Source organism: Mus caroli, unplaced genomic scaffold, assembly GCF_978045245.1.
Source record: "Mus caroli unplaced genomic scaffold, Mus_caroli_1 scaffold_19, whole genome shotgun sequence".
NCBI lineage: Eukaryota > Metazoa > Chordata > Mammalia > Rodentia > Muridae > Mus > Mus caroli.
The window spans coordinates 30,558,999-30,582,360 of record NW_028227274.1 but is presented as its reverse complement, the minus strand read 5'-3'; the positions used below and the strand labels follow the sequence as shown (position 1 = coordinate 30,582,360).

Here is a 23,362-nt window from a genome sequence, read left to right as displayed (position 1 = left end):
TCAAGGCACCCTGCTCTCTTAGGAACTACCAATATCAGCTTTTGGTCCACAGACTGGGATGTAAAATGTGGCACGAACTGATTAATCCTATGCCTTACGTGCACAATCAAGTGTTTAGTACTTTCAGGCCCAGTGAGGAACTGCACCAGGTCATGTATGTGTTATAGTCATTATTTCCCCGGCATTTCCCAAGCAACTTAAATCTGATTTCAGGATGTCAGCCTTCTCTTTTCTTTCCTCTTAGTTCACTGATGAGGTCGCTCTCCTATCTTCTGCTACACCACTTCTGATAAGTAATTTGCCAAAAATTCCTTATCTTTCTCTATCATGTCCCCTCCATACCCGTGGCACTTTATTTCTGATGTTAAAAAAAATAAACTGAGTCGGGCAGTGGTGGCGCATGCCTTTAATCTCAGCACTTGGGAGGCAGAGGCAGGCAGATTTCTGAGTTTGAGGCCAGCCTGGTCTACAGAGTGAGTTCCAGGACACCCAGGGCTACACAGAGAAACCCTGTCTCGAAAAAGAAAAACAAAAACAAAAAACCAATAAATAAATAAATAAATAAATAAATAAATAAATAAATAAACTATGAGGATCATAGTGTCTTCTTCTTCATTTCCCTCATGATAACATTAGGAATATTTGATTGTGTTTATGTGGGGAGGCGTGAACACGTGACAGCATGCATGGTATCATCAGAAAACAATTCCCAGAGAAGTTGGTTCTTTTACCACGTGGTCCCAGAGGTCAAGCCCAGGAGGTCCGGCTCAGGAGCAAACACACTCATCTGCCTGCCCATACTGAAACTTGTTAAGGTACTTAAACGTCCTGGCTTTCAGAAAGTAGTGTATAACATGTCTTTAAATCCTAGCTCCCATCATTACCCATGGATTCTAACTTGTAGTTGACATTGTTCCATAGACTTTGTTCAAATATCAGATGAATATTAAGTTCTTTTCGACCTTTCTTTGTGTTTCATCTAGAATAGTGTTTTTTAAGTTATTTCTTATTTTTGAGATTATAATATAATATTATTACATCATTTTTCCCTTCCCTTTTGTCCCTTCAAACCCTCTCATATACACTCTGTCAAACTATGCCCTCTCTTTCTCATTAATTGTCATTATATACATATAGGTATATGATATCTATTTTGGTAGAAATCAATATCATATATGCATATCACTTCACATATATGAATATGAATATATATTCCTAAATCTAACATGCTGAGTCTGTATAATGTTATTTGCATGTTTCTTTTCCAAGTCTGTCCATGTGGTATTGGATAACTAATTGGTGTGCTCTTTCTCCAGCTCCCAGCATCCCTCAGTATCCTGGCGTTGTTTGTGAAGCGCTGAGGCTTTGTGATCTTGCCCCCACTCACATTAGCTGCCCCTTGCCCTTGTTCAGCTCGTGGTTAAGCAGTCAAGTTAATAAGACTTACTGGATGTGGCTTCTGATATTAATAAGAGACACAATCTCACAGCCAACTCCCCGATCTGACGCTCTTATGATTTTCCCATGCCCTTTTTGGAAATGTTCTCTAAGTTTTAGGTGAATGGATTATATTGGAGATGTACTCATTGGGACCTGGCTCCATTTTGATTGGTTGTGGTTTTCTATAACCATCTCCATCTGTTGCAGAGCGCAGTTCCTCTGATGAGGGTAAGTACTACACTAATCTGTGAGTATAAGGACAAATATTTAGCTAGGGATTATTCTGGCTTAATAAAGTGGTGGCTGGAATACTTTAATGTTATGTCTACAAGTGCACTATATTTTGTTTGTTTGTGACTTAACAAATCTGCTGATAATTCTATCAAGTATATTTTTTATCTTGGATTTAAGAATTATACTAAATCTTTTGTCTTCTGATGTTTTATTTCAGAATTCTTAGTATATAATCTATAATCCTATTAAATATTCTCAGCTTTTCCTCTACATATTCTTCTCAGATATGTAGAATATAGTTGTAATAATCATTTTAATGTTCCCACAAAATGTTTCTGCATCTGTGCCTGGAGTCTGTTGATTGATTTTACTACTTGCTTCCTTACACACCCTATAAATTTATCATCATCATCATCATCATCATATATTATGAAGTTTATCTGATTGGTTACAAGCACAGATGTAAATATTTTGTGATATTTTAAAACTCTGTTCTGGATACAGCTTGAATCTTTTGAGATCTGAAGTCTGTTTTTAAGCTTTGTTATATCTGTGCACTGGGAACACAGTCATCCATTCCAAATATGAGCCATGTGCATGCTTCTATTCTGTGGTGTTCTCTGGCCTTAAACAGTTTCCTCAAGGTCGTGGGCTGATCCGTACTCAGCTGAAATACTGATGGTGGGAAGCCCTCAGCTTCACAGAGACATAGCTTGCTCCTCCTGGTCCGTATGCCAGTCTCTGAGGGCACCAAAACACCTGCTTATGTTTTCTCATGGGAAAAAGGCTGCGGGGCTCCTCCGGGCTCCTCCACCGTTCAGCTTCCAGATGTTTCAGTCAGTCCCGGTGTTGTTTCTCCTCCCTACACAGGAGTTGCTGTCTTGGGCTGATTTTGGTATCTAATATCTAAGAACCAGCTTCATATATTTGTTGTCTGAATTTTTGTTTCACAGAAAAAGATAAATTCTTCTTCATTTCATCTTTCTCAGATGCTGTCAATAGTAGTAATACTGCCCTACAACTGGAATTATCTTACAAGGTTGAGAATTTCTTAAAACATTATCACAGATACACCAATGGATGCAGTTGTTATTTTAAAAAAGACAACAATTGGGGTGGTCAGACCTTTAGTTTGAAAGGACTGAGTTGACCAGAGCCAGGTTAATTCCATGTCAGGCTGCAAACTGGCAATTTAGGAGACTAGTCCTGAGTTTCTGTTTCCTAGAACTGGAAAAGTTCAAAATGATTCAATTCCAAGGAAAAACCACACCTCATAGGCAGCCAATCAGGTGCTGCCAAGAGCTGCCCTGCCACCTGGCCTGAGCCAAGCCTGAGCCAGAAACAGTTAATTAACAAGTTTTGGAAAGTCCCCAAAATTCCCCAGAACCTTGACCTATCCCAAAGACACCCATTCCTCTGGAAACAGGGTCAACCAATCAGTATAAAAGTCACCTACTCCTCCTTGAATTCCCCTAACGAGCTTTAAAGGTGAGCTCACTCAACATCTCCATCTTGGTAATGGTAGACCTCTGTGTGCTGAAATTCTGTGAAACAAAACGCTCTTTGCTTTTGCATACTATCTAAGGCTGGGGTCTTCCTTTAGGGATTCATAATAAGTGCAATGTTAACTAAGCCCAGCACTTTATTTAATATGGATGAACAATTCACAACATTTGTTCATAAATTTCTAAGGTTTCTAACAGCTGAGTAAGAAGCGTTCCTTGATCTTTAGGCAGAAAGAATCCCTTATGTTTGTGGGCCTCTGGTAGCTTTGAGAATAGAGCCAGACAGGAAACGAGTCCATGGTTTTAGTGATATGGAAGGTAAAAAGCATCTTAAGAAAGGACAATAATGATTCTTGGCTTTCAGAAAATCACCTTGACCAATCTCAAACCTATTAAACAGGTGTATCAGTATTTTAAGAATGAATATAGGTTGGATTTTATCCCAAGTACAAAATGTGTACCCGTTTTTATGTTCTAATATGTATATACTGCCTATATAATTATACTAATTATCAAATGAAACAAAATGAACACTTCAAAGCATTCTGAATAGATTCAACATGCAGCAATTATATAAACATATCACGAAAACAGCCTTTGAAAGGGATTGAGTTGAGGAGCTAAGAGTGAAGGTTCCTGGTTTCCAGATTCTAGCAGCAATCTAATATTTCACACAGCAAAAAAACAAAAACAAAACAAAAAAAAGTGTTGTATGGTTCTGTAAATTTAGATAATAATAATAATACATCATATGTTCAAGAAGACAGAGAAAAGGAGATTTAGTCATAAATAAATGTTTACAAAATAAACAATCTTACCTGATTTTTATGATGTGTGCAGATAAAAACACTACCTTGTATATTATTAATATGAATAATTCATATGTTTTTATATCTCAGTTGAAAATTACACTGCTTTGGTGTGATGCTTCTGAGATTTACAAAATAAGCTTTGACTCATACGGTCATTTAGAAATGGTTCCTATTCTGTGATGGACCAAAGCCTCTAGTTTCCTGTGGAGACTAGTGATCCAAAGATCTGTCAGGTTCTGTGCCTTACACTCAAAGAATGTAAGGCAAGTCTGTCAAAACTCCGAAGGCTTCAACACAATGAACTTGAAGATCCTTTCAGGTTTCAAGAATCCTTGTCCCATATGAAATTTAAAGACATTAAATGTCTCTATTAACTAGGGCATTAATTTCCATTAAAAAAAAAAGATTTAGCTTAGAGTAATTTCAGATAACCAAAGTGCCTTATGGCTAGGACTTTAAAAACCTTCTTTGAAGGATTACTCTAAGAATTACAGAGTCGTTTTAAATATTGGGAGATTATTTGGAGATGAAATCCCAAAACCAATTGCTTCTAAAACAGGTTAATACAAATGAAGTGAGGAAAAGCCATGACCGTGTTTTTTAATAACTTTAATCTTTCACTGTGTGATAGGTCATGTTCTAAGAGATTTATCAAGTTTATTAATCCTTGTAAGTTTATTTTCACTACTTAGTGTATAAAAATCACAACATTGTAATGTTTTATTACACCATTCTTGGGATCTGCGGGGATCTAACTGGCCCTGGAGAGCCTAGTATTAATCAGGGAACTCTGATGGCTGATGTTATGGTCTAAGTGTAAAAGAGTGAGTTTAAGAGATCTAGTAAACAAAGATGCCTCCAACTTGTAAGCCTCCCTGGCCCAGGGACAAATAACTTCCTGGAGTGCTGGAGGCTGTTGTTGATGTAAGGTATCAAGCCTAGTATTTCTGCTTCTGTATACAAGCTTGGTTGCCCCCACAGCACAGGGTGTGCATGATCACATGTAGGTGGGAGATCCCAGCAGGAAGTACATCAGGATATATGCTTGCCTCAAACGGCAAAGGTGGGAGGTATGCAGCCTTGTGGGGTTTGCATTTATAAGCCTTTGACTAATTCATGGCCAGTGAATCTGGGCATGGGAATCTGGGGTATGGACCTGGATAGTGCTCATTGCCCTGGCCAGTATTTAATAAAGTTTGCATCAAGTTTGGCTTAAAATTGTGTCAGTGGCCGTATTCACACACAGTGAGAACTAAGAAAGGTGAAGGAAGGGTAGAGAAGGTTAACATCACATTTTACTCTCAAGCTTTTCTCAGGGCTATTAATATTGATTCTCAATACTCAACACATTGCCTTCAAAGGTTTGATATTAAGGGTTAATACAAATTCTTTAATAGGAATAATATATTTTTGGATGGAACTACAGAGTACCAGACAGAGAAGAAAGCAGACATTGGCTATGCATCCACTGAGAAGGATACATGATATAAGATAATGCATCTCAGAGGGGATCTGGCTGTTCCTCACAAATCCTGCCTCTTCCCCACTAGGGAAACGCAAAGACGCACTCTCTTAGTCCCCTCGCTCTGCTGTGCAGGAGGGACCCTTTTCTTGTTCTTACTGTTGTTATTTTCAGGCTGGACTTGGCTTTTTTTCTTTACTAGAACTGTGGTCTCTACAGTTACTCCCCCCTATGGGTCCCCTTGGTTGGGCTCTGTGTATTAGGTATCTTATTTGTAAGAAGTATATCTACAACAGAACATTTGATAATCATCAATAAATGATCTCCTCCCTTTCTGTTAATTAGACACAAAACCCAACAGCTGTACAACGGCAGTGTGCTACCCGGCTGATGGTAAGAACTTGATCAGGAGCAATAAAGATCAGGATTATCATCCTAAAGTTACAAAGGTAAGACAAATGAAACAGTCTTGGGATTTTTGTTGAATAGGAATCTGGGAACTAGAATGCTGTAAAGAAATATTTGGCTTAAATATATTTTATGCACCAGGAGCTATTAAATGACAAATCTTGTATTCTTTACAAGGTGATGTAATTAAAATTATTTTCACAGTGAAGTTGCTAGAAAACTCATTTGTAAATGATAACTATATTGTTATCACCCATTCTTAAAGTCTTTTAGTAAACTTACAGAATTCTATTAAACAAAAATTACCAGATACAGTTTGCTAAACACATGAAACTCAAGAAGAATGAAGACTGAAGTGTGGACACTATGCCCCTCCTTAGAATTGGGAACAGAACACCCATGGAAGGAGTTACAGAGACAAAGTTTGGAGCTGTGACGAAAGGATGGACCATCTGGAGACTGCCATATCCAGGGATCCACCCCATAATCAGCTTCCAAACGCTGACACCATTGCATACACTAGCAAGATTTTTCTGAAAGGACCCAGATATAGCTGTCTCTTGTGAGACTATGCCGGGACCTGGCAAACACAGAAGTGGATGCTCACAGTCAGCTAGTGGATGGATCACAGGGCCCCCAATGGAGGAGCTGGAGAAAGTACCCAAGGAGCTGAAGGGATCCGCAACCCTATGGGTGGAACAACATTATAAACTAACCAGTACCCGGAGCTCTTGACTCTAGCTGCATATGTATCAAAAGATGGCCTAGTCGGCCATCACTGGAAAGAGAGGCCCATTGGACATGCAAACTTTATATGCCCCAGTACAGGGGAACGCCAGGGCCAAAAAAAAATGAGAATGGGTGGGTAGAGAAGTGGGGGGGGTATGGGGGACTTTTGGGATAGCATTGGAAATGTAATTGAGGAAAATATGTAATAAAAAATATTTTAAAAATTACCACATGAATATTTACACTATATAATTTTAATTCTCTGATGGACACACACAGGCTGCAGTATCACTTCATGACACTGCTTCAGTGAAATATCAAAACAGTCCAATAAAATCTTGTGTCATCCAATGAGGTCAATATAAAATCAGAAAGAAGAAAGGCTAGCTAGATCTTTTAAAAGAAAAAGTGGAGTATCATATAGAAAGCCATTCATCAGAGTTTCATATATACTTCATGTATGAATGTAAAATATCATTTTACAGTCATTTCAGAGATTAAAAGCCTCATGAGTGTAATCCTTAAGAACTCAATGAAGATGTTGCAGTAAAAGTTCATAAAGGGATAATACAGTAGGGATGTATCTCAATCCGTTGCTCATCCTGTGAAATGTAAACAGGAACTAAAAGTTTATTATCTGTAGAGCTACTGAGCTAGGTGATGTATTCTCCATTAACAAGTGATTATACTGTATTGGCTGCACTTGTCATAAATAGTCCACATTAAATTTTCCACCATTCCTGGTATGTAAAAGAAGCTGAATAAGTGAATGAAGAATCTCTTGAATTCTGACAACCGTTGTACTCTTTGTCTCTATTATAGTTAGGCAGGGTTGGAGAGGGAAGAGCTGGTACACTCTTCAGTCTGAAAGCACAGGAAATTGCTGAGTGGGAGTCAGGCCACTCATCCTTTGGCTCTGAAGCTTCCTGTATCAGGTAAAAGCAGCCTGAGGGCCCAGTCAACATCCTCTGCATTGCATTTTATGAGCTTGAAGAGCTGGTAAAATGAGCAACAAATTTATGATAAAAACCAGTAATCAGATGAAAGCTATGTGCATGTAGGTATCTATCAGTGATGCCTGCCTGAGTTAGGATCACATTTCTGGTTTTGTTTGAGAAGAAGACTGTATAAAGCAACAGAAAACAGTCCTTGTTTTTTGTTAAATGAGACTCATGTTTATTGTTCTCAAAACAAACGAATTTAATCAAAATTAAAACTATTTTTTCTTTTGGATTTAATGACATATTACTAGCTGAAGGCACTTGAACATGATAAGAGAGATGTAAGTTTGCTGAAAGACATGCAGCCAGGTTTAAAACCAAACCTTAAACTCTCTCAAAGAACAATACAATATATTTTGCAAAAAGAAAAAAATGGAAATGAAATCTTTGCTTTACTGGGACAATGGATGCCAGTTGGCTAAGGTTAAAAAACAAGGTGTGATTGATAAGAGATTAACATTATTGAAAGGAAATCTTCTGGGAAGTATTTCCTCATGTTCAACACACAAAAGCTATGGTATAAAGGGAGCAAAGGCTACAAATACCAAAGTTAAATTAAGACTAGATAAGCAATTAACAAACATATAATCTGTAGTGAAATAGAAGCAGGCATTGAAAGTCTCCCAACTAAAAAACAAAAAAATGTCCAGGACCAGGTGGTTTTAGGGCAGACTTTTAAAGAAGAGTTAATACTACCCAAAATATTCCACAACATAGAAACAGAAGGAACATTGCAAAATTCATTTTACAAAGTCATAGTACCCTGATACTCAAAGCATGTAAAGACCCAATGGGGGGGGGGAGAGAGAGAGAGAGAGAGAGAGAGAGAGAGAGAGAGAGAGAGAGAGAGAGAGAGAGAGAGAGAGAATGAATACAGACCAATTTCCATTATGAACATAGGTGCCAAATGGTTAGTAAAATAGTTGTAAACTGAATCTAAGAACACATCAGAATGATCACCCATGATGATCAAGCAGGATTCATCTAGAGATGCGGGATGGTTCAACATATGGCTAAGAAACATTTAAAGAAGTGTTCAACATTCTTAATCATCAGGAAAATACAAATCAAAATTATTTTGAGATCTTAAACCTGTTAGAACTGCTACAAGAGACAGCTCTTACTGGTGAGGACGTGGAGTAAGGGAACCACTCATTCATTGCTGCATGAGTGCAAACTTGTACAGCCACCATGGAAATCAGTATGGAAATTTCTCAAGAAGATAGGACTCAATCTATCTCAAGATCCAGTTATACCACTCTTGGGCATATACTCAAAGGACGCTTCATCTTGCCACAAAGACACTTACTCAAGCATGTTAACTGCTTCTCTCTTTATAACAGCCAGAAATTGGAAGCAACTTAAATATCCCTCAGCAGAAGTACGAATAAAGAAACGTAGTACATTGTGCACAATTGCACAACTCAGCTGTTAAAAAATACTATGAAATCCAGTCATACAGGTAAATGAAAAGGTCACTGTGTGAGATATCCCAGACCCAGAAAGACAAATATGGTATATGATCAGAGTAAGAAACTAGGGGATTCAGATAGATCTTGTTAGGGAAGAGAAATAGAACGGAGAGCTATGGATGAATGAGGGGGGCTGGCACAGGAAGATCAAGTGGGGACGGGGCAGGGAGAATGGAATGAGGGAGGAAACATGGATATAGAGAGCTAAAATTAAGTGCCATTTGAGGGAGAGTATAGAAACCTGATACAGTAGAAGCTTCATACATATACACATATATGAACGTGATCTAAATGAAATTGCCACATGATGGAGAAGAAAGATTTCCAACTTGCCATCTCTTGTCACCAAATGAAGCTTGGTGACAAACTATCATCCCAGTACTGGGATTGGGTTACATTTAACTGACCCTATTGGACAATGGCATCCTATGGGCATTCCCAAACCCAGGCTGGTGCCAAGATTATAGGTTGTTCTCCACAAACTGACAGCAAGGCTCTCTTGGTGAAGACATCTATTCAACTCATTGAACACGAAGAACTCAAGCTGGTGCCTTCATAGAGTCTTCACTATGGATCATGGGTACAGGAAGGAACACTGTGGGTTACCAAATGAGAAACACAAACATCAAGCACCCACAAAACCCTCGGGCTATGATGGTGCTCCGCCTGCAAGCTTCGCTGCAGTAATGGTGGCATAAAGCTTGTGGTAGCAACCAGTAACTGGTTTCACTTAATGTCCACTCTATGAGATGGCACATATACCTGACACTGATAGGGAACCAAGAACCAGGGAACTAGATGACCCAGAGACCTAGAATAAAACTAGTTACTGTTTTTTTTTTTAAAAAGTAGTGATAGCATGGCTCTGCTATGCTTAGATCAGTGCCTTGTTCAGCTATCATCAGAGAGGCTTCATCCTGCAGCTGATACGTATGTTCCAACACAGAGACACCCAGCCAGGTGTAATGCAGAGTGAGAGTCTTGGAACGCACAGTCCTAAATGGGATTACTCCATCAAACTCCTGCCCTCAGAGCTCAGAGAACCAGCAGAAGAGGAGGAGGAAAGAGTGTAAGGCCCAGAGAACATGGTGGAAACCAAGAAAACAAGACCCTCCAAATCAACATGAACACATTCATATAAACTCATAGAGACTGAAGCAGCATGCACTGGCCTGTGTGGGTCTGCGCCTGGTCCTTGGCAATCTAGATTTTTATGGGATTCCTGAGTGTGCAGATGAGTGTGCCTTGGGTTCTTGTGTCTTCTCTTGGGCTCTTCTCCTTGTGTTGGTTTCTCCTGTCCAACTTCTATGTGATAGTTTTTGTTTTATCTTATTATATTTTATTTTGTTATACTGCATTGCTATCTCTTAGAATCCTGCTCTTTTCTAATGAGAGACAGAAGGGGAGTGAACCCAGATTGGAGGGGAAGTGGAAGGAACTGGGAAGAAGAGAGGGAAAGGAAACCATAGCTGGAATGTATCATGTGAGAAAAGAATCTCTTTTCAATAAGAGGCAAAAAAAAAAATAATAATAAAATAAAAAATAAAATGTTGAAAAATTTAAGGACTGTAGAAAATTTGTTGGACTATGTTTTAAGCTGTAGTATCATGTTGCCAAGTAATGGAATTATAATGATTTGTCTTGGTTGACAACTTAATACATATGAGAAAGGGAGTCTCCCCTGAGGAACTGCCTCTATCCTATGTCTATGGAGCCATTCTCGTGATTATTAACCAATGTAGTAGGGTTCACCCTACTATCAGGAGTACCAACCTTAAGCAGGTGGGTCTAGGATATATAAAAGAAGTATTGTGAATATAAGCCTGGGATTGAACCAGTAAACAGTGTTTTGCCACAGGATATGTATCACCTCCTCTCTAGAGATCCTGCCCTGGCTTTCCTCAGTGATGGACTGATATAACCTGTAAGTTGAAATGGACCCATCCCTTCTCCAGCTGGTTTTTGTTGGTGTCTTATCTTATCACAGCAATAAGAAACTAGGATGACAGCATCCAAAATTTACACAACCCCAAAGAACAGAAGTTATAAAGAATGTGATCAACAATGTAATATCCTATTACATTGTTTGGGAAATTACTAAATACATGTTAAAGAATTCACTTTGATTCTCCCGCTATTCTAAGGAAAGAAGACCACAGAGGTTGGACTTGATAAGCTTCTGACATCATTCTTCTTGTTATCCTGACAATGATGAGTGGAAATGTTCAGAGAGGAGGACATCCCCTACACCAGAAGTTGCTTTTAGATCACCAGTTTTCTTTTTTCTTTTATTCAAGTTGTTTTGTTTACTTATATTCAAATGTTATTCTTCTTCACAGTTCCCCCTCCTCAAACCCTTTATCACATCCCCCTCTCCCCTGCTACTATGATGGTACTCCCATACCCACCCACCTACCCACTCCACCCTCACAGCCCTAGCATTCCCCTATGCTAGAGAATCAAGCCCTTACACAACCAAGGGCCTCCCCTACCACTGATGCCAGATAAGACCATCCCCTGCTACATATGCAACTAGAGCCATGGGTACCTCCATGTGTACTCTTCGGATGTGGTTTCATCTTTGGGAGCTCTGGGGGGGGGGAGGTCTGGGGGGTGGTCTGGTTGGTTATTATTGTTCTTCCTATGGGGATGCAAACCCCTTAAGCTCCTTCAGTCCTTTCCCTAACACCTTCATTGGGGTCCCTGTGCTCAGTTCAATGGTTGATCACCAGTTTTCTAATACTGAGATTCAAAAGGGATATAGATTACCTCCCTGCCCCCAAATATGTTAAAATAATCAGATAAAGTGATCTAGGCTCTGCCTGAGCCACTAATGTATTTTATTATACGTTTATAAATCAAAATATTCAAATATTAACAGAAATGTTTCCTTTTTATTTTACAAGTTGTGATTTCTCAATTCTCAGTAATTCTTATTTATGGGTAGAACAGGATCATAATATTTTAATATTATATACCTTGCATTAATTAAAATGCATTATTAAGTCTGAGCAGAGAGAGGAGAGAGAGGGGGAGGGAGAGGGAGAGAGGGAGAGAGAGAGAGAGTTATCTCCTGCACGAACACACTGATTTATATCAAACAATCTACATTCCCTGTTCTATCCCCACATTGCTTAATTAATCTCTCAGAATTGTTTCATTGACACTAAGTAGACCCAAGTAGGCCTGATATTCACAGAAACAAAGGACAATTGTCAGAAGGAAGCTGAAGCTTAATCGCCTTCAACCTCATTATCCCTCCCAGCCTCACTGCACCCTGATTTAGCAGTGTGTGGGTGTGCATTTGATATTCAGTGGAACTCAATTTGGTGAAATTAGTGGGACCAGAATCTTTTTATCTGGAGTATGCCCTTTGTGCTATAACTGATGGATGGGAAATTATACCATACAATCATTATTAAGATCCACTCAGAAGTTTATTCAAGGAGTTCAGTATGTTCAAGTAACAAGACATTCAACTCAAAGTGGCAGCAACACTAGGAACTACTGTCCTCTGTGAGATATCAAGAGGGAGGGATATCTGCTGGTGGTTTTTTACTCTCTGCCTTTTATAAAATTATATTTCTGTTTATAACCACAGAGATAGCAAAATCAATTTCCAACATCATCTACAGACTCAACTAAGGCAGAGAAACATAAATAGCTTATCATTTAGGCCTCCTTGTATGAATGGGAAATTTCCCCAAAACTTAACAAGCAGGCTCCATCCCTCCCCCCCACTTCCGCCCTCCAAATCGCACTGGGCAGAATCAGATCAGATGCCCTGACTCATGCTCAAAGGGAAAGTGGGGAAAGAAGCTCTCAAAATTTCCATCTTTCTAAAGATGCCTATGTTCCTCTCTCAACAATGAATATGACATCAGGGTGATAGATGGAGTCCATACCTCAAATGTCATCAGGTAAATCATATAACCCTTACAAAATGTATAGCTGTAACTTAGCATGGAACTCAGAACTGAAGACAAATAGTGATTTACTTTAGTATTGATTCTTTTGTTTTTATTTCATTAACTTCTAGAATCACTCCTTACACTTTGAAGATGATGAACATGAGAAAGCTATGAATAACAGCATGGATTTTGAGAATTTTTCAATAATTTCCTGTAAAATTAATCATACTATGATCTCTCAACGTTAAACGCATCTCTCTCTAGTCCACTTTATGATGCTGGAATCTGACATTGAAGCCACCGTTTTCCATTTCCTTCTGCTCCCTCTTGGCTTTGGCATGAGTTGGATGGGAGGCTGGAAGCTGGAGAAGGTGAGGCTGGAAGCTGGAGAAGCTAAGGGAACGTCTCCCTGTTTGCTTTCTGAGTCAGTTTTCCCAACCACATCTGTCTGAATCCCAGCTCTTGATCACCTTGCCATGGCATGTCACTCTGGTGGCACCAGTTGCTCTCTTTTGCCATTTTCCCAGTTCTCTGAGATCATCTCAGTTTCCCCAGCACATGCTGGCTGGTCAGTCATTTTCAGAGATCTGAGTTCCAGCCTCATGGGAAATTTCTCTGGGCTCACAGGCACCATCACCAGCCAAATAGTGAGTTCCTAGGGACACAGTTCATTTGATCCTCTAGGTTTTAATCATTGCAACCATCTCTTGTTTGCCCAGTGATAAGGGCGTCTGCTTTCTGATATCACTGTCTCCACAATTCCTTCATCTGGAGATGCAGTTTGCCATTTCAGTTCTTCAGTATCTTGTCATCTATGCTTCACCAACTGATTCTCTAAATAAACTAAATCTGTTCCTTCCTAGGAAGAGATTTTTTTTTTTTGCCCCAGGAACTTGTATTTAATCTTTACAATGTTCATTGTGAGTGTGAGTGTGTGTGTGTGTGTGTGTGTGCATACGTGATTGAGGTGCTTTCATGGTGTGAACCTGGGTGCATTTTGGCACACCTATATATGGGTATGTGGAGGCCTGAGGTCGATGTCAGGTGTGTTCCTCTATTGCTCCCCATCTTAGTGTTTGAGGCAGAGTGCCAAAAGCAAGTAGGGGAGGAGAGAATTTATTTCATCATGTTCTTCCAGGCAACAGGTCATTGTTTGAGGAATGTCAGGGCAGGATCCTAGAGGCAGGAGTTGAAGCAGATACCACAAAGGAATGGTGCTTATTCATTTGCTTTCTCTGGCTTGCTCAGTTGCATTTCTTACATAGTCCAGATTCACTTGCCTAAGGCTGGTAGGGCACACAGTGTGCTAGGCCTAACTACATCCATTAGTGATTAAGAAAATGACTTCCAGACATGGTTGATGGTCTAGCCAATGGAAACAATGCCTCAAATGTGGTCTTCTTCCCAGCTGTAAGAGGTTTACAATGGACCTTAACTAGCATAAGGTCCCTCTCTGGAACTTCAGTTCAGTGACTAGCCAGAAGCCCCCTGCCCCAGCTGAGACTCCCGACTCAGGTCTTCACACATATACAGAAAACACTTTGCCCACTGAGCCTCTTCTTTCCATCCCCGACTACCTATTATTTTGATGCTTCAATACTCTATTTTTTGCACCATTGTGAAGGTTTTAATGCTTTTCTTTACAATTCTTGGTCACCATTATCCCAGAATTCTTATCAAAAAGCTCTGTGATAACAGATACAACAGTTTCTTAACCATGTTCTCAGAGTTTTAAAAAATAATTTAGTGCTCTACTCTACACATTCAAGTGTCTCCAGGCTCTAAAGTCTTGCCTTTAAAATTGAGATGTATCCCAGAGAGCTGTGTCTAAAAAGAAGAGAAGGGATGTGGTACTTGTGGAGGTAAGCAGGGCATGGTGACATTTTGGAAACAGAGGTTCAGCAGGCAAACAGGAAAGGGACTGGCAACGGTGGCAGTAGTGAGGGACATGGGACGAAAGAACACTCCCTTGTTGTCCTTGTCATTTAAGGTTGGCTAGGGCAAGGAGACTGCTCCAAAATGTTCAGAGCAACCCAGACCATTTCACCAGTAACTATGGTGATTTATTTCAAAGAGAAATAACACTCAAGAAGACTTAAATATCTGTCTTAAACATGAAAGCTAAAGTAAATTTCAAATTTACTTACAGACTCTTATAACTGCCATGGAAGGGGAGAAAACAGAAGCGGCAACGGAATAGTCATAGAAACAGTACCATATACAGAGAAAGAAGATGGAGGCTGTGACATATGTTACATAAGTGGAATAATTATACCTGCAACAGATTTCCCGCAAGCTTCGCGGTCTGCTTCTGAGCTCCCAGCAGCCAGCCTGTGTGGTCTGTGGGAACGTGAGATGATAGAGGGTGACCTCTCTGCCCCATGCCCCTCACTACTGCCACAATTGCAGCTCCTTTCCTGAAGCCACCGTGTGCTTGCTGAGCCTGCTTCCCAAATGTCACCGTGTTCTGCTCCCTTCTGTCCACCAGTGCCACATCCCTTCTCTCTTTCGAGCCAGTTCTCTGGCATTTCTCAATTTTAAAGACATGACTTCAGATTACCTAGAGTCTCAAATGTTCCATTTTCATAGCTATCTATAGCTCTGTAGTCGACAATAAGCTATTTTGAAGATGCCAATCATTTCTCTCGTCTAAATTTGCTTTGCCTTCTACCTGTGAAACATTTGGGGAAAGGGTTTTAATTTTCTTTAGGTTAACCCTTAGTTTCAGAGATCTTTGGATAGGTTGTTTCCAGGATGTTTGCCCTGAATGTAGTAGTCTAGAATCTAAACCGGAATTCTGTGAATGGGTAAAAATAATACATTGTAAACACAGGATTAACAGCATCCAGCTTAACTTTTCAGCCTAGAATAGAGGTCTTGGGCTTTTGTTTCACTACTCCAAGTGAGGCTTATCTGGAGCATCCCTGACTAGACCCACTGTTTCCTTAAACACTGTAATAACAAGATGTGGGAAATTTTGATGCTAAGAACATCCATTCTCATTCATTGAGTGACACCAGGGTTTCTTAAGCCAGCTACCTGTTGGCATTGCGAAATTGAAGCACACCTACTGGAATAAACCCAAAGAACACTAGCCATATAAACAGATGAAAGCAACTTGAAAGAAGAACAGAAAAGTGTGGGGTCCACACTACACAGAAAATGAATGAAATGACATTAGGGAGCAGGGAAGGATTTCCTTCATGGAGACAATGGGATATTGCTTTGTTTTGCATGAAATGAGTAGGCCAGGTATCTCATTACACACTAAGAGAAAATCAGTGGAAACCGGGCTCCCACTTTTGTGGAATTAGGCGATAGACATTAAGCACAGACAAAGTAATGTACAATTTCAGGTACCTGTAGGTTCACATAACACAAGGTATTGAACCAATATACAATTTCAGGTACCTGTAGGTTCATTAATACAATAACACATGGTATTGAACTGAGGCAGCTTGGAAAGGATGTGAAAGGCACAGTTGTAGCACAATGGAAGGTCACTCTAAAGACAGAACATTTTAGTGAGAACCAGGAAGCAGAATGGAAACCATGATCAAATGTGACAGAACAGAGAAAACAATTTCGAGATGGAAATTAACTTAGTTCTTCCTAGGACCAGAAAAGGAGGCCAATGGGAGCAAACACAGAAAGGGGAGTGGCAGTCAAGTGCCCTGAAATTGGGGTGCGGAGAGAACCCTCAACAAGGAAGATACTCTGGGATACTCCAGGAACGTTTGATTTCCTTCTTCTGTCTTTTTTCCCCTGAGTCATTGTGTAGCCCATGCTGGCCTAGAGCTCACTGTGTAGCACACACTCATTCAAACTCATTATGTTCTTGCTTCTGCCTGGGAGGTGTTAGGACTGCAGGCTTCCTCACCACACCCAGAGAGTTCTTGGTTGCCAGTGTGGCCTAATCATAGAAATTATTAAACTGGCTCATTACTGACATCGTAACTCCAGGTGAGGAGAGAGGATGTAATGCCAGCGTGTTACCCAGTTAGGTTCCGCAGTAGTATTAGAAGTAAATGGTAATCTGAACCAGGGATTAGTAATGATGAGAACAAATGGTCAAGCTCATGTTGTTGCCTGGCAACATTCAGACTGGCAAGATTCAGTGGGATGACCAGGAAATCACAAGTCCAGGATGAAGACTAGGATTTTAGGAGACAGCTACTGAAGGCCACATCACCAAGGTGACACAAGCCCCATGGCCACTGCCAGAGTCCTGAGTTAGTGTTAGAGAAGAAAGGATTTCTGCATGTGCCTGCTCAAGACAGCCTGAATACAAAGGGAAGAGATGTGAGAGTGAGTGTGGAAAGTGACACACTTGGTCACAGGAAGTTGGTTCTTGAAAGGCACACGGGGAGGGCTGCCTTCAAAATAAGATCATACTTAAAATGAGATCACATTTATTAAAAAGAAAAAAAAAGGGATGTTGGCACACATCTGTGTTTATTCATTTTTCTGTGTATGAGTGTTTTGTCTTCACATAGGCAAGTGCACCATGTGTTTGCACTGTTCCACAGGGGCCAGAAGAGGGCATCTGATTCCCCACAACTGGGTTTACAGACAGTTGTAAAGGACTCTGTGGATGCTGGAAACTGAACTGGGGCTCTCTGTGAGAGCAGCCAAGTGTCCATTATTAGCCATCTGTCTGGTACTGAAATCGCTGTCTTCTAACAGCATATAACAGACTATCATTCAAGACTGTACCTGTGATGTAAAATTCCATGAGGGACAGAGACAAGAACTAGCAGTGAAGAAAAGCAGCAGAATGGATAGTAACAGAGACATGGCTCTTGGTGTGCCAGCCTCCCTTGAAAAGAAATGGCTGACCCACTCCCCAGAACACTCTGAATCCCAGAACAAGCCACACCCATAACTCCACACATCTGCGACACTCCGCACTCTCCATTTTTTGCCCTGTCCAGAGCCCATTGGACTAGGAAAGGTTGTCTGATCCAAGCTGAGCCAAATGCAGCTTCTGCCTTAAAGCCTGCACTGGAGATCAAGTGGTATGTGTATCTACGTAGAGGAAGGCTCAGACAGCTTTATTTTGGTGGCACGTTAACATAGGAAGATGTTGACCACGTCACTTTCTGATAACAAAAACTGGTGACTGTTGTAAAAGAGGAAGAATGTGAGAACCAAGTTCAGTGTGCAAAGGGTCTTTGTAGCTCCAGCTGCTTGCCCGAGTTTCTTCACACCCCTCTGTAAACTTCCAGGAAACCCAACTCCCTGCCGCAGCTCCCTGCCCTGTATATTCTGTTGCCTTTGCTAAGGTGAAGAGTAAGGTCACATGGAACAATTCCTTAGAGGATTATTCTGTATCGGAAAATAAGCGAAAAGCATGAGAAAAGGAGTTCCGTCAAGAGGACTCCTCTTGCTCCATTCCTTACACCAGCCCATGGGTGACACTACACCACAAAGAGTCACTTGTGTGGTACCAACAGCAGGCAACAGAGGTAGAAACTTGAAAGCATACAAAGCTGGTAATCTATAAAGACTCTGCTTGGCTTTATAAAGCTCTATAAAGCTCTCCTAACACAACTGTGCACACCCCCCAGATCACCAGAATATCTTGATTCTAAACCTTTTGTTGATGTAATATGTAAAGCAAACAAAAAAATACTAAATGTTCATAAGCTGAACATAACGATCAACTTTTATTTGTCCAGATTTACAGCATTTAGTAAAGAATCAATTTAATGCTCTGCTCTGTTGCTCTTTTGAACACCGCTCTGATTTGTACACTTTCTCAGCCTTCCCCATTACCATGTTAGGGTGAAATGTTACGCCTGATTTAGAAGAGGAAATTTAGGCTTAAGAGAATTAAGGATATGCCCAAGCTCATGTACAATGAAGCCAAACTCATCTCTGAGTCCCAAAGTGCCTTTAACTGCTGGCTGATCTGAGCAAGGTCTCCCAGCAACTCTGAAAGATTAAAAATAAGTCTTCAATATACACTTACTATTGCCATTATTGAACTCAGGCCTCCTCAGACAAAAGTGGTAACTACAAAAGACAATCCTAGGCATACGCTTAAGAGCAAGAATGAGAGGCAAATAGAAGCATGTGTTAGAAACACAAGCCAGAAAACCATCTCAGCGATGAGTGAGATTGAGTTTGGGGACAGTTGAAGGGAAATTCAACTCAAGGTGAGAAGGGAGAGGTGAGGAGAGAATGGAAGCATTGGAAATTATTCCTAGTTTGCAAGTCTAAGAAATTGGGGTAAAAGTAACCTCAAATGTGTCTCTCTGTATTTGTCTCTGTCTCTCTGTTTCTCTGCCTCTGTCTCTATGTGTGTGTGTGCTTATGTGTGTGTCCCCACCTTTCTTTATGTGATATGTATATCCATGCATGTGTTAGGATATGGCCGAGTGAGTGTGTGGGGGGTGGTGGAAAATGTAAATTTTCTTCCATTGCATACCTCCTTACTGTTTATTTTTACAATCATATCTGTTCGCTTACTTAGTTTAGTGTGTGTGTATCCATATACCATAATGTATGTGTGCAGACTAGAGAATAATTTAACAGCATTTGGTTCTTTCTTTCTACCATGTAGGTACTGGGGATACAACTCAGACCCTGGGAATTTGTAGCAAATGCTTTTAGCCAGAGTCATATCAGCATCTTTGATCTTATTTTTTTGAGACAGAGTCTCTCAGTGAACCTAAAACTCACTGTTGCTTCTAGGGTGACTACTGGCCAATGAGTTACCAGGATCAGCGTGTTTCTACCCGCACTGTTGTGGCTGGAGGTAATGCCTTGGTTTTAACATAGGTACTGGGTATTTGAACTCTGTTTTTGGTTGCACAGCAAACATTCTTATTCACAGAGCTGCTCTCCAGCCTACTGTTCTTCCTGTGTGTGAAATGAGCGGAACATGTGTTTGTTTCTTTGGGTGATTTCTTAAGATAACAAACTGAAAAATAGTATTTTTGATTGTAGAAGATTGTATAGTTTTTTTGTTATTATTTTTGTTTGAGACAGTTTCTCTCTGTAGCCCTGGCTGTCCTGGAACTCTCTCTGTAGACCAAGCTAGCCTCAAACTCAAGAGATCTGCCTGCATCTGCCTCCTGAGTACTGGAATCAAAAGTGTGTGATTATTTTTTTTAACTAATTCTGGTAAATATCCTCCTTTGGGACCTGTTCTGTATGCTCAGAAAATAATTTTTTTAGCTTTACACTCGACAATGAATCATTAGGATATTATAGTCAGTGACCAGAGCTGGACAGATGGTCCAGGAGCTCTTCCAGAGGATCTGAGTTCAGCTGACAGAACTCAAGTAGGATAGCTCACAATCATCTATAACTTCAGCTCCAGGGGCTCTGACACCCTCTTCTGGACTCAGGACACACACAGACACATGTATGTGTACATACATACATACATGTGTATCTACATACATACATGTATATTATATATGTGTACACACACATGCACACACACACACACATGCTATGGAGAAAATAGAAACTAGTGACTATATTGGAAGATTTTAGCTAACATAGTTGAACCTTCTTACAACTAGGTAACAATTACCTGAAGTTCAAACCAAATTGTGAAATTACATATTCATAAATGTGTATTTGCTTCTACAATTAATTTATAAAGTTGTACACCAATACAAAATATCATCTCATATTCTTCCTCAAAAATAGCATTGCCAGGTTCATTCTTCTTCAAGTCCACTGCTTTATTTTAAAAGGAAAGGCAGCAATCTCTATGCTTTAGGGCCCATATGTATCTTACTCGACATTCTTCCATTTCCAATAAAACTGCAGAAAACAATAAAACCAACAGAGAAATACACTGAAAATTGAGGAAGGAAATTCTAGAGGACAAATAAGAACAGTAGATCCCTAATATGAACTGGTGACAGAATGTGAATAGCTGGACAGAGCTGCAGGGCGGCACAACCTTAAGATGTGAGTAGCTAGTTTGTTATGTGCATTAAATAAGCATATTTTCTTGCGACACCTCATCAACACACCTGCACTTGGTTTACACTGACATCACACAGCTTCACGGTTTGAACGATGCCTGTAACAGGCAGAGATGACCAATAGATAAACCCTCATGGTTGTTCTGACTTACAGCAACGGCCTCCAGGATCTGCTTCACCGCATCAGCCGCATCTCGCTCACTGTAGTATCCCTTCTCCACAATCCTAAAACAATGAAAACATAAAATGCTGCTCAGACATGTACTTGTAGTTGAATGGGTACTAAAGGAAGTTAATCAGATCAATGTCAGAGAAGATACATCTGAACAATTGCAACAGCGTTCCCAACACCAGAGGAAAGATTCCACAAACAGCCATTCTAAAATCTCAGCTTTGCTAAGAAAATGAAAAACATTCATTTTCTCTCGGCTTAACCTAGTCACTAGCCTTTCTCATTTTAGCCTTAAACAGAAAATCATTTTAAACATAAGCCAAAGTAGATTTTGTACTATATAGCCAGATTACTAATTCATGGGTAATCTTTATCTTTGTCTAAAACCTTACTTTCTTTCATGTTTTATTATTTTAAAGCAAGTAGCATATATTCATATGATGATAAATCTTTTAAAAAACATACCATAATCACAGTATCATATTTGTAAAGTACAGCAAATCTTTTCTTTTTTTTAATTAGATATTTTCTTTATTTACATTTCAAATGTTATCTCTTTTCCTGATTTCTGCTCCCAAAACCCCCTATCCCCACCCCTGACCCCTGCTCACCAACCCACCTACTCTTGCTTCCTAGCCTGGCATTCTCCTACACTGGAGCATAAAGCCTTCGCAGAACCAAGGGCCTCTCCTCCCATTAATGACCGACTAGGCCATCCTCTGCTACATATGTGGGTGGAACCATGGGTCCCTCCTTGTGTACTCTTTGGTTGGTGGTTTAGTCCCAGGGAGTTCGGAGGGTACTGGTTCGTTCATATTGTTGTTCCTCCTATGGGACTGCAAACCCCTTTAGCTTCTTGGGTCCTTTCTCTAGTTCCTCCATTGGGAACCCTGTGCTCAGTCCAATGGTTGGCTGAGTGCATCCACCTCTGTATTTGTAAGGCTCAGGCAGGGCCTCTCAGGAGACAGCTATACCAGGCTCCTGTCAGCAAGCATTTGTTGGCATCCACAATAGTGTCTGGGTTTGGTGACTGTATGTGGGATGGATCCCCAGGTAGGGAAGTTTTCAGATGGCCTTTCCTTTAGTCTCTGATCCACACTTTGTCTCTATAACTTCTCCCATAGCATTTGTTTCACCTTCAAAGAAGGACTGAAGTATCCACTCTTTGGTCTTCCTTCTTGAGCTTCAAGTGGTCTGTGAATTGTATTCTGGGTTATTCTGAGCTTCTGGGCTAATAGCCATTGATCAGTGAGTGCATACCATGTGTGTTCTTTTGTGATTGGGTTACCTCACTCAGGAGGATATTTTGTAGTTCTATCCATTTGCCTAAGACTTTCATAAATTTATTGTATTTAATAGCTGAGTAGTACAGCATTGTGTAAATGTACCACATTTTCTGTAGCCATTTCTCTGTTGAGGGACATCTGGGTTCATTCTAGCTTCTGGCTATTATAAATAAGGCTGCTATGAACATAGTGGAGCATGTGTCCTCATTACATGTTGGAGCATCTCCTGGATATACACCCAGGAGTGGTATTACTGGGTCCTCAGGTAGTACTATGTCCAATTTTCTGAGGAACCACCTAACTGATTTCCAGAGTGGTTGTACCAGCTTGCAATCCCACCACAATGGAGGAATGTTCTTCTTTCTTCATATCCTCACCAGTATCTGCTGCACCTGAGTTTTTGATCATAGCCATTCTTCATGATGTGAGGTAGAATCTCAGGGTTGTTTTGATTTGCATTTCCTTGATGACTAAGGATGTTGAACATTTCTTTAGGTGCTTCTCGGCCACTCCTCAGTTGAGAATTATGGGTGCCCTTGCATTTGGAGCATAAATGTTCAAAATTGAAAGTTCTTGATAGATTTTTCCTTTGGTGAGTGCAAAGTGCTCTTCCTTATCTTTCTTAAAAACTTTTGGTTAAAAGTCTATTTTATCCAATATTAGAATGACTACTCCCGCTTGTTTCTTGGGACCATTTGCTTGGAAAATTGTTTTCCAGCCCTTTATTCTGAGGTAGTGTTTCCTGTATACAGCAAAATGCTGGGTCCTGTTTACATATCCAGTCTGTTAGTCTATGTTTTTTTATTGGGAAATTGAGTCCATTAATGTTAAGAGATGCTAAGGAATAGTGATTGTTGCTCCCTGTTATTACTGATGTTACTTTTATGTTTGTGTAGTTATCTTCTATTGGGTTTGTTAAAAAAGATTACTTTCTTACTTTTTCTACAGTGTAGTTTCCTTCCTTGTGTTGGTATTTTC

At 40.1% G+C, this 23,362-nt stretch overlaps 1 protein-coding gene across 4 annotated transcripts in view; it reads right to left on the bottom strand.

Moving 5' to 3' along the window:
• Camk4 (calcium/calmodulin dependent protein kinase IV) overlaps positions 1-23,362 on the bottom strand; it is a 234,480-nt gene that overhangs the window by 40,357 nt on the left and 170,761 nt on the right. For all 4 annotated transcript variants that reach the window (XM_021150440.3, XM_085833402.1, XM_029472049.2 and 1 more), the window contains one exon: positions 21,079-21,151. In XM_021150440.3, the coding sequence (XP_021006099.1) occupies positions 21,079-21,151 (73 nt within the window). The remainder of the gene's footprint in view (positions 1-21,078; positions 21,152-23,362) is intronic.